Source organism: Schistocerca nitens, chromosome 10 (genome assembly GCF_023898315.1).
Source record: "Schistocerca nitens isolate TAMUIC-IGC-003100 chromosome 10, iqSchNite1.1, whole genome shotgun sequence".
Classification (NCBI taxonomy): domain Eukaryota; kingdom Metazoa; phylum Arthropoda; class Insecta; order Orthoptera; family Acrididae; genus Schistocerca; species Schistocerca nitens.
In genome coordinates, this window is record NC_064623.1 from 37,950,051 (window position 1) to 37,963,146 (window position 13,096).

Sequence of the window (13,096 nt, forward strand, 5' to 3'; positions counted from 1 at the left end):
CACAAGCGGATGTACAATACTAGCAAATACAGAATACCCCAGAAGACATGACAATGTCGCAAAAATAATACATCAACAGCTTGCCTTACAACATAAACTTATAAAACAACACGTTCCTACATACAAGTATGCACCACAAAATGTACTGGAGAATGATGAATACAAATTATACTGGAACAGAACCATTATAACAGATAAAACAACGCCACATAACAAACCTGACATCATACTCACCAATAAAAAGAAGAAATTAACACAACTAATCGAAATATCCATACCCAATACAACAAATATACAAAAGAAAACAGGAGAAAAAATTGAAAAATACATCCAACTGGCTGAGGAAGTCAAAGACATGTGGCATCAGGATAAAGTTGACATCATACCAATTATACTATCAACTACAGGAGTCATACCACACAATATCCACGAGTACATCAATGCAATAGAGCTACATCCAAACGTATATATACAACTACAGAAATCAGTAATTATTGATACATGTTCAATTACCCGAAAGTTCCTAAATGCAATATAACACATACCATACAGTTAAAAGGAAGTGACGCCTGATCAAGGTCCGCGTCACTTTTCATTTTTAACCAGACTTAACGTCTGAGAAAGTAAAGAAATAATAATAATAATAATAGTAATAGTAATAGTCATCATCATAATATGTTCTTATTTATTGTCCAACACTGAGATTGTTTTTCATCAGTACACTATTTCATACTTCTGACTTCCTCTTCATTTCCTTATATGTAGAGCACCCTGTGTCTCAGTGTGTGTTGTATGAGCTAATCTCTTTTTGTTTGGATGTGATCCAGAGAGATCTGGTTTCCCATAGTCTTCTCAACACGCCTTTATGGTTAAATCTGTCTCTGTATCTGATCTTCAACATCGTTCTTTAGCACCAAATCTCCACTGCTTGTAGCCATCATCTCTCATTTTCTTACCGTCCAGGTTTCACAAGGTTGCAGGACCACACTCCAAACAAATGCATTCACGATCCGTTGTTGTGTTTCCAGACTAATGTTCTTGCAGGTAAATTTTTTCTCAAATTAAATTGCAATTTTGGCCTGCTGTATTATGCTCACAATTTATTTCCAGCTTCTACCATCCTTTGTGATCCTGTTTACCAAATAAGTCAATTCCTCTATTACTTTTTTGATTCTTCGCTCCCAATTCTCATTGTTAGAGGTATATATTGTTCTTCAGTACTTCAGACCATCATTTTAATCTTAGTATTGTTCATTCTCATATAATCATTATATTGAATCATAATGGTGTGTGAAAAGCTCCTGAACTCTGATGGGACAATGCAGATGCTAATGGAGAGCGATTTTGAAGAATCAGAAACAGAGACAGATTCAGGAGAAGAGTCTTCTGTGAATAATTTACGCTCCATCCTTGTCAGTCATCTCAGTCCATAATTGCTGCTTCATCTGATGACAATGGAAGTAGGGCTGCAAAGGACGGCATTTGTCTTCTCAATTTCGTAGCCACTGAAGTAGTAAACAGCCAAACACGAATGAAATGGGATAAGTAAATATACATACAAATAAGTCTCCATTTGACGGATCCAAAGCAGAGCTAATGCAAATGACAGCTGTCTGTGGTTCTGAGACATTTTGCAAATGCAGGAATCGTTGGAAAGATGTGTAAGTGAATTATCAATAATTTCATTTGAATGTAATTAGAGAAATTTTCACTTGAAGCGAAAGATAACAGGCAGGTGGCAAATGTCCAGAATGCATTTCAAGACTTGCTGTGTTCTCATATTTACCAGATCATTGGAAACACTAGTTAACATACATAGTCTGTTGAAAAATTTTGTTTCGAAACAGTTTTATTGTGAAGAAAACGGTTTAGTTATTTGTTAACTCCCATGCTTCAAAATGTGCCATCTTCAGTAGTAAATAATACCATTTAGTCTTGCTTTGAGAGAATGTACCAGTATGAGACAATTCTAAACTTTTTTGTATATGCAATAAAAAAACATCACACATGAATGTAAATACTGTAAATATTGTAAATAATACTCCTAACTGTCCCAGAGCCTGTCTAAAGGTCGGAACAGAAAAACACTTAGAAGTAATGAATGTACTGGGATGGAGTAGCTGAGGCATAACCAACATATCTTGCACCTAGCAGTCGACCCAACAAGTGTGTCTACATCTACAGTGACACTCTGCAAACCACTGTCAAGTGCATGGCAGATGATACTTCTCATCGTACCACCTATTAGGGGTTACACCCAGTTCCATTAGCTAATAGACTGCAGAAAGAATGAGGGCTTAAGTGCCTCCTCGAATGCTGTGAGTAGTTTAATCTAGTTGCAGACCCTATGGCAGTGACATGTTGGATTCTGAAATATATTTCCAGACTCTTCAGTTAATACTGGTTTTGCAGGGTAGTTTGCATGTATCTTCAAGTGTGTGTGACAGTTCAGTATTAGCAGTATCTCTGTGACACTTTTCCGTTTATCAAACTGGCCTGTAATAATTCTTGCCATTCATCACTGTGTATTTCAAATATCCCCTGTTATGGATACCATACACTTCAGCAATATTATGCAATAGTATGCATGAGTGTTTTGTAAGCAATTATATTTTGTGCATTGAATTTTTGCAGTACCCCTCCAAAGCACTGAATTCTGCCTTTTGCTTTACCTATGAGCCTATATGATCATTCCATTACACATCTCTGCAGATTGCTACACCCAGGTATTTGTATGAGTTGACTGATTCCAAATAAGACTCATTGACTGATTCCAAATAAGACTAATTGACATTATAGTCACTGCCAATGTACATTTTGTAAAGTGCACAGTTCTACATATCTAAACATTTAAAGTGAGTTGCTGCGTTTGGCGAACAACTTCATAATGTTAGCAAGATGTGAATGAATTTTTCAGACACTACTTCGTTATAGATAATTGCAGCATCTGCAGTAAGTCTGAAGTTTCTGTTAAAATTGTCTGCCAGGTCAGGTACGCAGTTAATCTACAAAGAATATTGCCTACAAAACACTCTTGTAACCCATTCTGGAATATATCTAAAAACAAAGATGATGTGACTTACCGAACGAAAGCGCTGGCAGGTCGATAGATACACAAATAAACACAAACACACACACAAAATTCAAGCTTTCGCAACAAACTGTTGCCTCATCAGGAAAGAGGGGAAGGAGAGGGAAAGACGAAAGGATGTGGGTTTTAAGGGAGAGGGTAAGGAGTCATTCCAATCCCGGGAGCGGAAAGACTTACCTTAGGGGGAAAAAAGGACAGGTATACACTCGCGCGCACACACACACACACACACACACACACATATCCATCCACACATATACAGACACAAGCAGACATATTTAAAGTTTCATTCTGGAATATTGCTGAAATACATGGGATCCATTTCAAATAGGTCTAACATCTAGGGGATACTGAATGTATACGCAGGAATGCAGAACAAATGGTCACACGGTTGTTTGACTTGTTGGAGAGTGCCACAGAACTCTGAACACCTGAAATGGCAAGATGCTTGAAATTCAGTGTCAACTTTGTAGTGAAAGCCTACTTTAAGCATTCTTTCAGGAATCTGACTCCCTTGTATAAAACAGATTCAAACATCTCATTACTTTACAAATGAGTTAATGTCTTAAATACTTGATGTTAAGCATTGAAAACCTTCAAGGTTGAAGATGCAAAACTTTAATTATGTTGTTTTTATTGTTTCGGATTATTCACCCATATACTAAGGGAAAAGTTTAAAAAGGTTTGAAATTATGTGTAGTTTGTTGGAAGTCAATAAGTTCTCTTATACTCAATTACTAGATGAATATAGTCTGGCTAACTTGTGCCATGAGTTATGCTGTCTCAAGATGCCTGCATTCCATTCCAACGCCCCCCTCCCCAAACACACACACCTACTTTAGTGCTGGACATATTGTGTTAAATTTTTAATGTAAAATTATTCTACTTCTTAATTAGTAGATTATGAGTGTGTGCGCGCGCGCGGGTGTGTGTGTGTGTGTGTGTGTGTGTGTGTGTGTGATGAGTTGTGAATAATGACCTGTCCAACTTAATGTCTTCTACTTTCTCACAGAAATTGTGGACGGCAACCTGAAGATGACGCTGGGTATGATCTGGACCATCATCCTGCGCTTCGCCATCCAGGACATCTCGGTGGAAGAGATGACGGCCAAGGAGGGGTTGCTGCTGTGGTGCCAGCGCAAGACTGCGCCCTACAAGAACGTCAATGTGCAGAACTTCCACCTCAGGTGAGGGCTCGACACTTGTTTTCTATAAATGTGCTATAAATGCACTCGCGTACTTTGATGCAATTGTAGTGCTGGAAAACTGACCACTCACTGAGACTTGTGTGTGATTTTATTTCCTGTTTTTTATGTTACATGAGAGGTAGTTACAGAAAAAAAATTTAATCACCTTGAAGAAACTAAACTGTGATTGTGAAACTTGATGGGGTTATTCCTCTCCATATTCACCCATCAATGTGGTGCTCATTTCTCAGTGACAGATGACTTGGTGGTGATCTCGGCTGTTCAGGAAATGCTCCACCTCAAATGTAACCTCGTTGTCGGTCTCAAAATGCCTGCCGCGCAATGACGTCTTCATCCAAGGAAAGAGGAATTGGTCACTGCATGTCAAGTCAGGAGAACATGGGGGGGGGGGGGGGGGGGAGGAGGTTGAGGCAAAATGTGATAGCCCTAATTAGCAACATATGTGACTGTATTCTGTACGGAACGAGCAGGGACATTGGCCAGTGCAAAAACACCCTCTCGTACAGCTTCCCATGACGTTTCGTCTTGACAGCCTCCTGTAACAGTGTCAGATTTTTCTGGTGTGCACCTGTGGTGGTTGCCCCTTAAGAGCATAATCTGTAAGCACCATGCCATGACATTCCCCAAAAACACTCTGCATCGCTGTGCTTGATGTTCGTGTGGTTTTTATGGTTTTTGGCACTGTTCAACCCACAAGTTTCCATTGTTTACTTAATTCCTTTGTCTCAAGTTCACAGTGATACATGCAGCACTCATTCATGGTTATTAGGTGGCTGCTGGAGTCATTTGAATTAGGCTGACTCAGTTACAACATTTCTGCTGCTGCCTTAGTTCAGTGGTCTCTTCAAATGGGTGCGAACAGTTGCAAAACCCAGTAGGTGATGACATATGTCCATTTAAAATGTTGTGCAAGTTATCAGGAACTGAACTGTGACTGACTGTCAGTTTCTCTGTGATCATGTTGATCTTTGAACATTGAGGTATACACTTTTGTTGCTATTTTGAATTCTTCACAGGGAGGCATTGTGTCATTTCATTCTTCTTCATTCAGACTTCTTTGACTGCAAACGATGTGCCTTAGTCATTTAACCATTGTGCCATATAACGATGCATTATTTCCATACAATACCGCCAACTTAGCACATGTCGTCGCTGCATTATTCCTCTTCAGAGGCAAAAATGTGTTACCACACAATATTCTACATTATCAGTAGCCTGCAACATTTTATTTTGTCTTTTCTAGTGTCAGATGCCTGTAGTGTGCTGTGGGGATATCAGAGAGCACTGGGACTGCAGAGATGTACCTGAAAACAAAACATCAATAGCATAACCTCATTTTTTTGAGATCATGATTAAAATTTTATTACTTCTATTTGTATTACAGAATGGTTATAATTAAATGTTCACTACTTGAACCAGCATAGACAGAAAACCAACTTCGTAGGAATGATGTTCAAATTGTGGGCTGCAGGATTTGCAGTGCCGGTAGTGATAATGTCATGACTTGCAGATGTTGTTGTTGTTGTGGTCTTCAGTCCTGAGACTGGTTTGATGCAGCTCTCCATGCTACTCTATCCTGTGCAAGCTTCTTCATCTCCCAGTACCTACTGCTACCTACATCCTTCTGAATCTGCTAAGTGTATTGATCTCTTGGTCTCCCTCTACGATTTTTACCCTCCACGCTGCCCTCCAATGCTAAATTTTTGATCCCTTGATGCCTCAGAACATGTCCTACCAACAGATCCCTTCTTCTAGTCAAGTTGTGCCACAAACTTCTCTTCTCCCCAATCCTATTCAATACCTCCTCATTAGTTACGTGATCTACCCACCTTATCTTCAGCATTCTTCTGTAGCACCACATTTCGAAAGCTTCTATTCTCTTCTTGTCCAAACTGGTTATCGTCCATGTTTCACATCCATACATGGCTACACTCCATACAAATACTTTCAGAAACGACTTCCTGACACTTAAATCTATACTCGATGTTAACAAATTTCTCTTCTTCAGAAACGATTTCCTTGCCATTGCGTCTACATTTTATATCCTCTCTACTTCGACCATCATCAGTTATTTTGCTCCCTAAATAGCAAAACTCCTTTACTACTTTAAGTGTCTCATTTCCTAATCTAATCCCCTCAGCATCACCCGATTTAATTTGACTACATTCCATTATCCTCGTTTTGCTTTTGTTGATGTTCATCTTATATCCTCCTTTCAAGACACTGTCCATTCCGTTCAACTGCTCTTCCAAGTCTTTTGCTGTCTCTGACAGAATTACAATGTCATCGGCGAACCTCAAAGTTTTTACTACTTCTCCATGAATTTTAATACCTACTCTGAATTTTTCTTTTGTTTCCTTTACTGCTTGCTCAATATACAGATTGAATAACATCGGGGAGAGGCTACAACCCTGTCTCACTCCTTTCCCAACCACTGCTTCCCTTTCATGCCCCTAGACTCTTATAACTGCCATCTGGTTTCTGTACAAATTGTAAATAGCCTTTCGCTCCCTGTATTTTACCCCTGCCACCTTCAGAATTTGAAAGAGAGTATTCCAGTTAACGTTGTCAAAAGCTTTCTCTAAGTCTACAAATGCTAGAAACGTAGGTTTGCCTTTTCTTAATCTTTCTTCTAAGATAAGTCGTAAGGTTAGTATTGCCTTACGTGTTCCAACATTTCTACGGAATCCAAACTGATCTTCCCCGAGGTCCGCTTCTACCAGTTTTTCCATTCGTCTGTACAGAATTCGTGTTAGTATTTTGCAGCTGTGACTTATTAAACTGATAGTTCGGTAATTTTCACATCTGTCAACACCTGCTTTCTTTGGGATTGGAATTATTATATTCTTCTTGAAGTCTGGGGGTATTTCGCCTGTCTCATACATCTTGCTCACCAGATGGTAGAGTTTTGTCATGACTGGCTCTCCCAAGGCCATCAGTAGTTCTAATGGAATGTTGTCTACTCCCGGGGCCTTGTTTCGACTCAGGTCTTTCAGTGCTCTGTCAAACTCTTCACGCAGTATCTTATCTCCCATTTCATCTTCATTTACATCTTCTTCCATTTCCATAATATTGTCCTCAAGTACATCGCCCTTGTATAAACCCTCTATATACTCCTTCCACCTTTCTGCCTTCCCTTCTTTGCTTAGAACTGGGTTGCCATCTGAGCTCTTGATATTCATACAAGTGGTTCTCTTCTCTCCAAAGGTCTCTTTAATTTTCCTGTAGGCAGTATCTATCTTACCCCTAGTGAGACAAGCCTCTACATCCTTACATATGTCCTCTAGCCATCCCTGCTTAGCCATTTTGTACTTTCTGTCGATCTCATTTTTGAGACGTTTGTATTCCTTCTTGCCTGCTTCATTTACTGCATTTTTATATTTTCTCCTTTCATCAATTAAATTCAATATTTCTTCTGTTACCCAAGGATTTCTATTAGCCCTCGTCTTTTTACCTACTTGACCCTCTGCTGCCTTCACTACTTCATCCCTCAGAGCTACCCATTCTTCTTCTACTGTATTTCTTTCCCCCATTCCTGCCATTTGTTCCCTTACGCTCTCCCTGAATCTCTGGACAACCTCTGGTTCTTTCAGTTTATCCAGGTCCCATCTCCTTAAATTCCCACCTTTTTGCAGTTTCTTCAGTTTCAATCTGCAGTTCATAACCAATAGATTGTGGTCAGAATCCACATCTGCACCTGGAAATGTCTTACAATTTAAAACCTGGTTCCTAAATCTCTGTCTTACCATTATATAATGTATCTGATACCTTTTAGTATCTCCAGGATTCTTCCAGGTATACAACCTTCTTTTATGATTCTTGAACCAAGTGTTAGCTATGATTATGTTATGCTCTGTGCAAAATTCTACAAGGCGGCTTCCTCTTTCATTTCTTCCCCCCAATCCATATTCACCTACTATGTTTCCTTCTCTCCCTTTTCCTACTGACGAATTCGTCACCCATGACTATTAAATTTTCGTCTCCCTTCACTACCTGAATAATTTCTTTTATCTCGTCATACATTTCGTCAATTTCTTCATCATCTGCAGAGCTAGTTGGCATATAAACTTGTACTACTGTAGTGGGCGTGGGCTTTGTGTCTATCTTGGCCACAATAATGCGTTCACTATGCTGTTTGTAGTAGCTAACCCGGACTCCTATTTTTTATTCATTATTAAACCTACTCCTGCATTACCCCTATTTGATTTTGTATTTATAACCCTGTAATCACCTGACCAAAAGTCTTGTTCCTCCTGCCACCGAACTTCACTAATTCAACTTGCAGATAGGCGTGAGTATTGGTACAGCGGCATAGTGTCGAAACACGAGCATCGGTGTGCGTTACACTTGCAGACATTCGGCATGGGACTGAACAAGTTGAGCAAGGCTTTACTCGTAAAGCTGTTTTATCAAAACGGTAACAAAGTGCCACTGCTCTTCATGAGTACCAGTGCATTAAAGGAATATGGAGAAATCCACTTTCTACACCAAGGTTGAAGAGCATGATTCAGAAGTTTGAATTAACTTGCAATTTGGGAATTGCTCCTAGGAGAGGCTGATAGCCAATTGTGCCACAAATTGTTGAAGTTACTGTTGCCATAGCTGAGAGTATGCTGGATGCCATGTGCGGTCTTCAAGCAGTGCATGAACTATGTCATGACAGCTGACCATTCTGTGGTCCACCGTTCAGAAAGCACTGCAAACAGTTGTGAAATGGTATGTCTAGTGGGTTTCAAGGCTGTTGTGGATACAGATGGTCATTACACTGAGCGACATTCATAACCTGGAATGTAAATATGATACGCAATTAACAAATGTTACCTTTTCATGTGGAAATTAAAATATTTTTTACAGTGGCTTTTTATTTCTCTTCCATATGTCTTTACAAATATAAGCACGAAGAACTCTACAATAACCACCCCTATATTGAACATTACAGGCACCGAGGAGCAAAAATTGTTGTTGTGAACTCTGGAGAAGCAAAATGAAATACTTACCATTTAGTGCTAGCATGCAGAAAATGGTGTTATTGTGCATTTGAGACAGATTGTCTGGCAAGGTGATGACTGTATTAGGGAACCAATGTTCATTCTTTTAACCTAACCATAGTGTGACACATACACAGAAATAAGGTTTTAAATGAAACAAGATCTACGGTCACTACAAATTGTCTGACTGACAGCATTCTTCCTCACTGGCTGCTATTTGATAGATCTAACAAGGGAACCTCCCCATCGCACCCCCCTCAGATTTAGTTATAAGTTGGCACAGTGGATAGGCCTTGAAAAACTGAACGCAGATCAATCGAGAAAACAGGAAGAAGTTGTATGGAACTATGAAAAAAATTAGTAAAATATACAAACTGAGTAGTCCATGAGAAGATAGGCAACATCAAGGACACTGGCAGTCAAGGAGCGCCGTGGTCCCGTGGTTAGAGAGAGCAGCTACGGAACGAGAGGCCCTAGGTTCAAGTCTTCCCTCGAGTGAAAAGTTTAATTTTTTATTTTCAGTTTATGTGACAAACTCTTATGTTTTTATCACTTTTTTGGAAGTGATTATCACATCCACAAGAAAACCTAAATCGGGCAAGGTGGAAGAATCTTTCTACCCATTCGCTAAGTGTAAAAGTTAGGTGGGTCGACAACATATTCGTGTCATGTGACGCACATGCCATCACCAGTGTCGTATAGAATATATCAGACATGTTTTCCCGTGGAGGAATCGGTTGACCTACGACCTTGCGATCAAATGTTTTCGGTTCCCATTGGAGAGGCACGTCCTTTCGTCTACTAATCGCACGGTTTTGCGGTGCGGTCGCAAAACACAGACACTAAACTTATTGCAGTGAACAGACACGTCAATGAGCGAACGGACAGATCATAACTTTGCGAAAATAAAGAAAGCAAAATTTTCAGGCGAGGGAAGACTTGAACCTAGGACCTCTCGTTCCGCAGCTACTCAGGCTAACCACGGGACCACGGTGCTCGTGAGCTCACTTTTACCTTGATGTTGCCTATCTTGCGCATGGACTACTCAGTTTGTATATTTTTCTTATTTTTTTCATAGTTCCACACAACTTCTTCCTGTTTTCTCGATTGATCTGTGTTCAGTTTTTGAAGGCCTATCCACTGTGCCAACTTATAACCAAATCTGAGGGGGGTGCGATGGGGAGGTTCCCTTGTAAGTATCATTTTATGTGGCTTTCATTATTACACGGTTTTGATTGTGTAGCCATTTTCAAATGATTCTCTGAAATTGGTGTAAGGTTTAAAATAATGGGAATAAAAATTTGTTAGGTGAAAATAATTTACAGGTTTTAAGTATTTGTGGAAACTCGTGATTTGACACAATAGCTGTGTCTCACTTTATTGAAACAACATATTTTCCTCAGGCATAAAAAGAAATGAGGAGAGGCTCTGTTGCTTGAAATTGGTAGTTTCAATTAAGTGAATTACAGATAGTGTGCCAAATCATGATTTTCAAAATACGTACACAAAACAATAGATAATGATATAAGCATGACATTATGAACTGCCAAACAGCTTCCTATTTGTGGAATATATTTCCCCCAATATATGAGAGCACATTTCACTTTAAAATTTAGATGCACATCGTTTTTTTTGTGGTGGTTCTGGGGTAGCAGCAGCAGCAGCAGGAGTGTTGTTTGTTTGCTACCTGAAGATAGATCACAATCTGGTGACTGGTAACAAGTAATTTGTAGTTAGCCTATCTATTTCAGATGTGTTCTTTAACTACTTGTGAAACTCTCTCCGTGTGTGTGTGTGTGTGTGTGTGTGTGTGTGTGTGTGTGTGTGATGCTGATAGCTACAGTATGCTAAGGAAAAGCAAATTATAATTTTATGTGTGGTGTTGTGAAACTTAGTGCCTAGACTGAAATTCAATGAAACATTTCTCCTTGCAGCTTCAAAGATGGTCTGGCCTTCTGCGCTCTGATCCACCGTCACCGCCCCGACCTTATTGACTACCACAAGCTGTCAAAGGACAACCCACTGGAGAACTTGAATACCGCGTTCGATGTTGCTGAGAAGTACCTGGACATACCTCGCATGTTGGATCCTGATGGTATGTTTATTGTGCTAGTGTTTCTTTCTTAATACATTATTTAGCATTACACACATTGTAAACAAGTTTGCCAGAGCTCAGTCATTCTGTGATAAACCAGGTTTCACTGTCAGTTGAAGTTACATTAGAAACCTTTATCTTTCTGAACAGACTATTGCATTCATACTTAGACACTTTACATTGTACTGATATTAATAGTGGATGAGAAAAGGACGACATGGGTTGGGGCAGACAATACAGCAAATTACAAAATATGTAAAGAAAACAGGAACACTGGAAAAAGACAACACAGATCTCTTTTTTAAATATACAGGCTGAATCATTAATAAGGGAAAATATGTCACGTGTAGTGTTGCACTTTGAGCTGCAAACGCAAAATTGTTTGTCTTCCCATGTTCCTACACCAGTAAATGGCAATACAACAGAATCTCGTGGATTTCAGAAATACGTAGGGAACTTTTGATTGTTACTGTGTGCCAGTACAAGCTAAGAAAAAAGAGTGACCTGAAGACACAAATTGCATACACAGTAATAGTCTGTTGGCCACTCTTTGTGTTTGCAGCTGCAAATTTGTTTTGCAGAAGACTGAACATTCTGCCACTGTTGGCAAAGTGCGGTTCAAAAGTTCTCATGCAAATACTAGTAATCTGTAATGAGATAAGATTTTTCCCTTTATCTTCCCAGTCAACTGTTTTTCCTTTATTTTGTAAACAATAGTTGCAGGAGAGGGTAGGGGGAGGGTGAGGAAATAAATATTTGTTAACATGTTGCACATAGTAGGAGCAAGAGGTCCTTGGAATAATTTTACTCATTTATGACTCACTCTGTACATACCCAAATTCCCAGAAGTTACATTTTTTGACAGTTGCATCATTTCATACAGTAAATTGTAACCACTACAATAACATTAAATTACTGTTTTTTATTACAGGTACTTTTTTTAATTGATGTTTTAGCTTGATAGCTGATGGTAAACCACATGATATTTGTGCCTTGATAGAATACATATGTCATTGCTGATCAGATGTAAACTATGGCGGGATCTGGTTCCCTGTTTGTGTAATAATGTTTCATAACATACTGCTGGTCAATATTTTTATTTATGAAGACAAAAGTTTGGAAAATGTATTTCAAATTCTAGGATATTTTATTCTACAGCAACTGTCCTTACATATGTGAATCAGAGACACCTCTTTTTCGGAGCATTTATTCCCAAGTGTATTGTTTCATTGGCTGACACTGAAATGAATGTAAGCAAAATGTATAAATCTTACACGAGATTTAATGTAGTCAATATTCAGAGGGCTGAAGCATACTGTGAAAATTATTCTTCCAAGTAGTTCGGCATGTTAATTGCTGATCAACATTCATTCTGTACCACTCCTTTGTTGCACCTCCAGTTGATGACACAGAACTACTTGAACCTTTTTTAAGGGTATATTCAGAAAAAAGGGAAAAGTTATATTACAAATTACAGTTTTCTAAATAGTTTAAGAAATTAAAATTACAGTGGAGAAAGTGAATGGACTGACCTTCCCCATACAAAATTATTATTATTATTTTTTGGGGGGGGATTGAACTTGACATGGAGAAGCAGCTATCACAGTTTCTCAGAACTTCTTAGGCCCTCTGTGGAATGAATGTCCTGATGCAAGCACCAGTATGCATATTGAGGAGAGTGTGATGACAGACTAGCAGTGTCTGGAGTCAGAGC

At 39.1% G+C, this 13,096-nt stretch overlaps 1 protein-coding gene across 2 annotated transcripts in view; it reads left to right on the plus strand.

The window, feature by feature from the left end:
* Window positions 1-13,096, plus strand: part of LOC126210060 (alpha-actinin, sarcomeric) — a 488,112-nt gene that overhangs the window by 427,135 nt on the left and 47,881 nt on the right. For both annotated transcript variants that reach the window (XM_049939180.1, XM_049939179.1), the window contains exons 3-4: window positions 4,104-4,278; window positions 11,222-11,382. In XM_049939180.1, coding sequence (XP_049795137.1) covers window positions 4,104-4,278; window positions 11,222-11,382 — 336 coding nt within the window. The remainder of the gene's footprint in view (window positions 1-4,103; window positions 4,279-11,221; window positions 11,383-13,096) is intronic.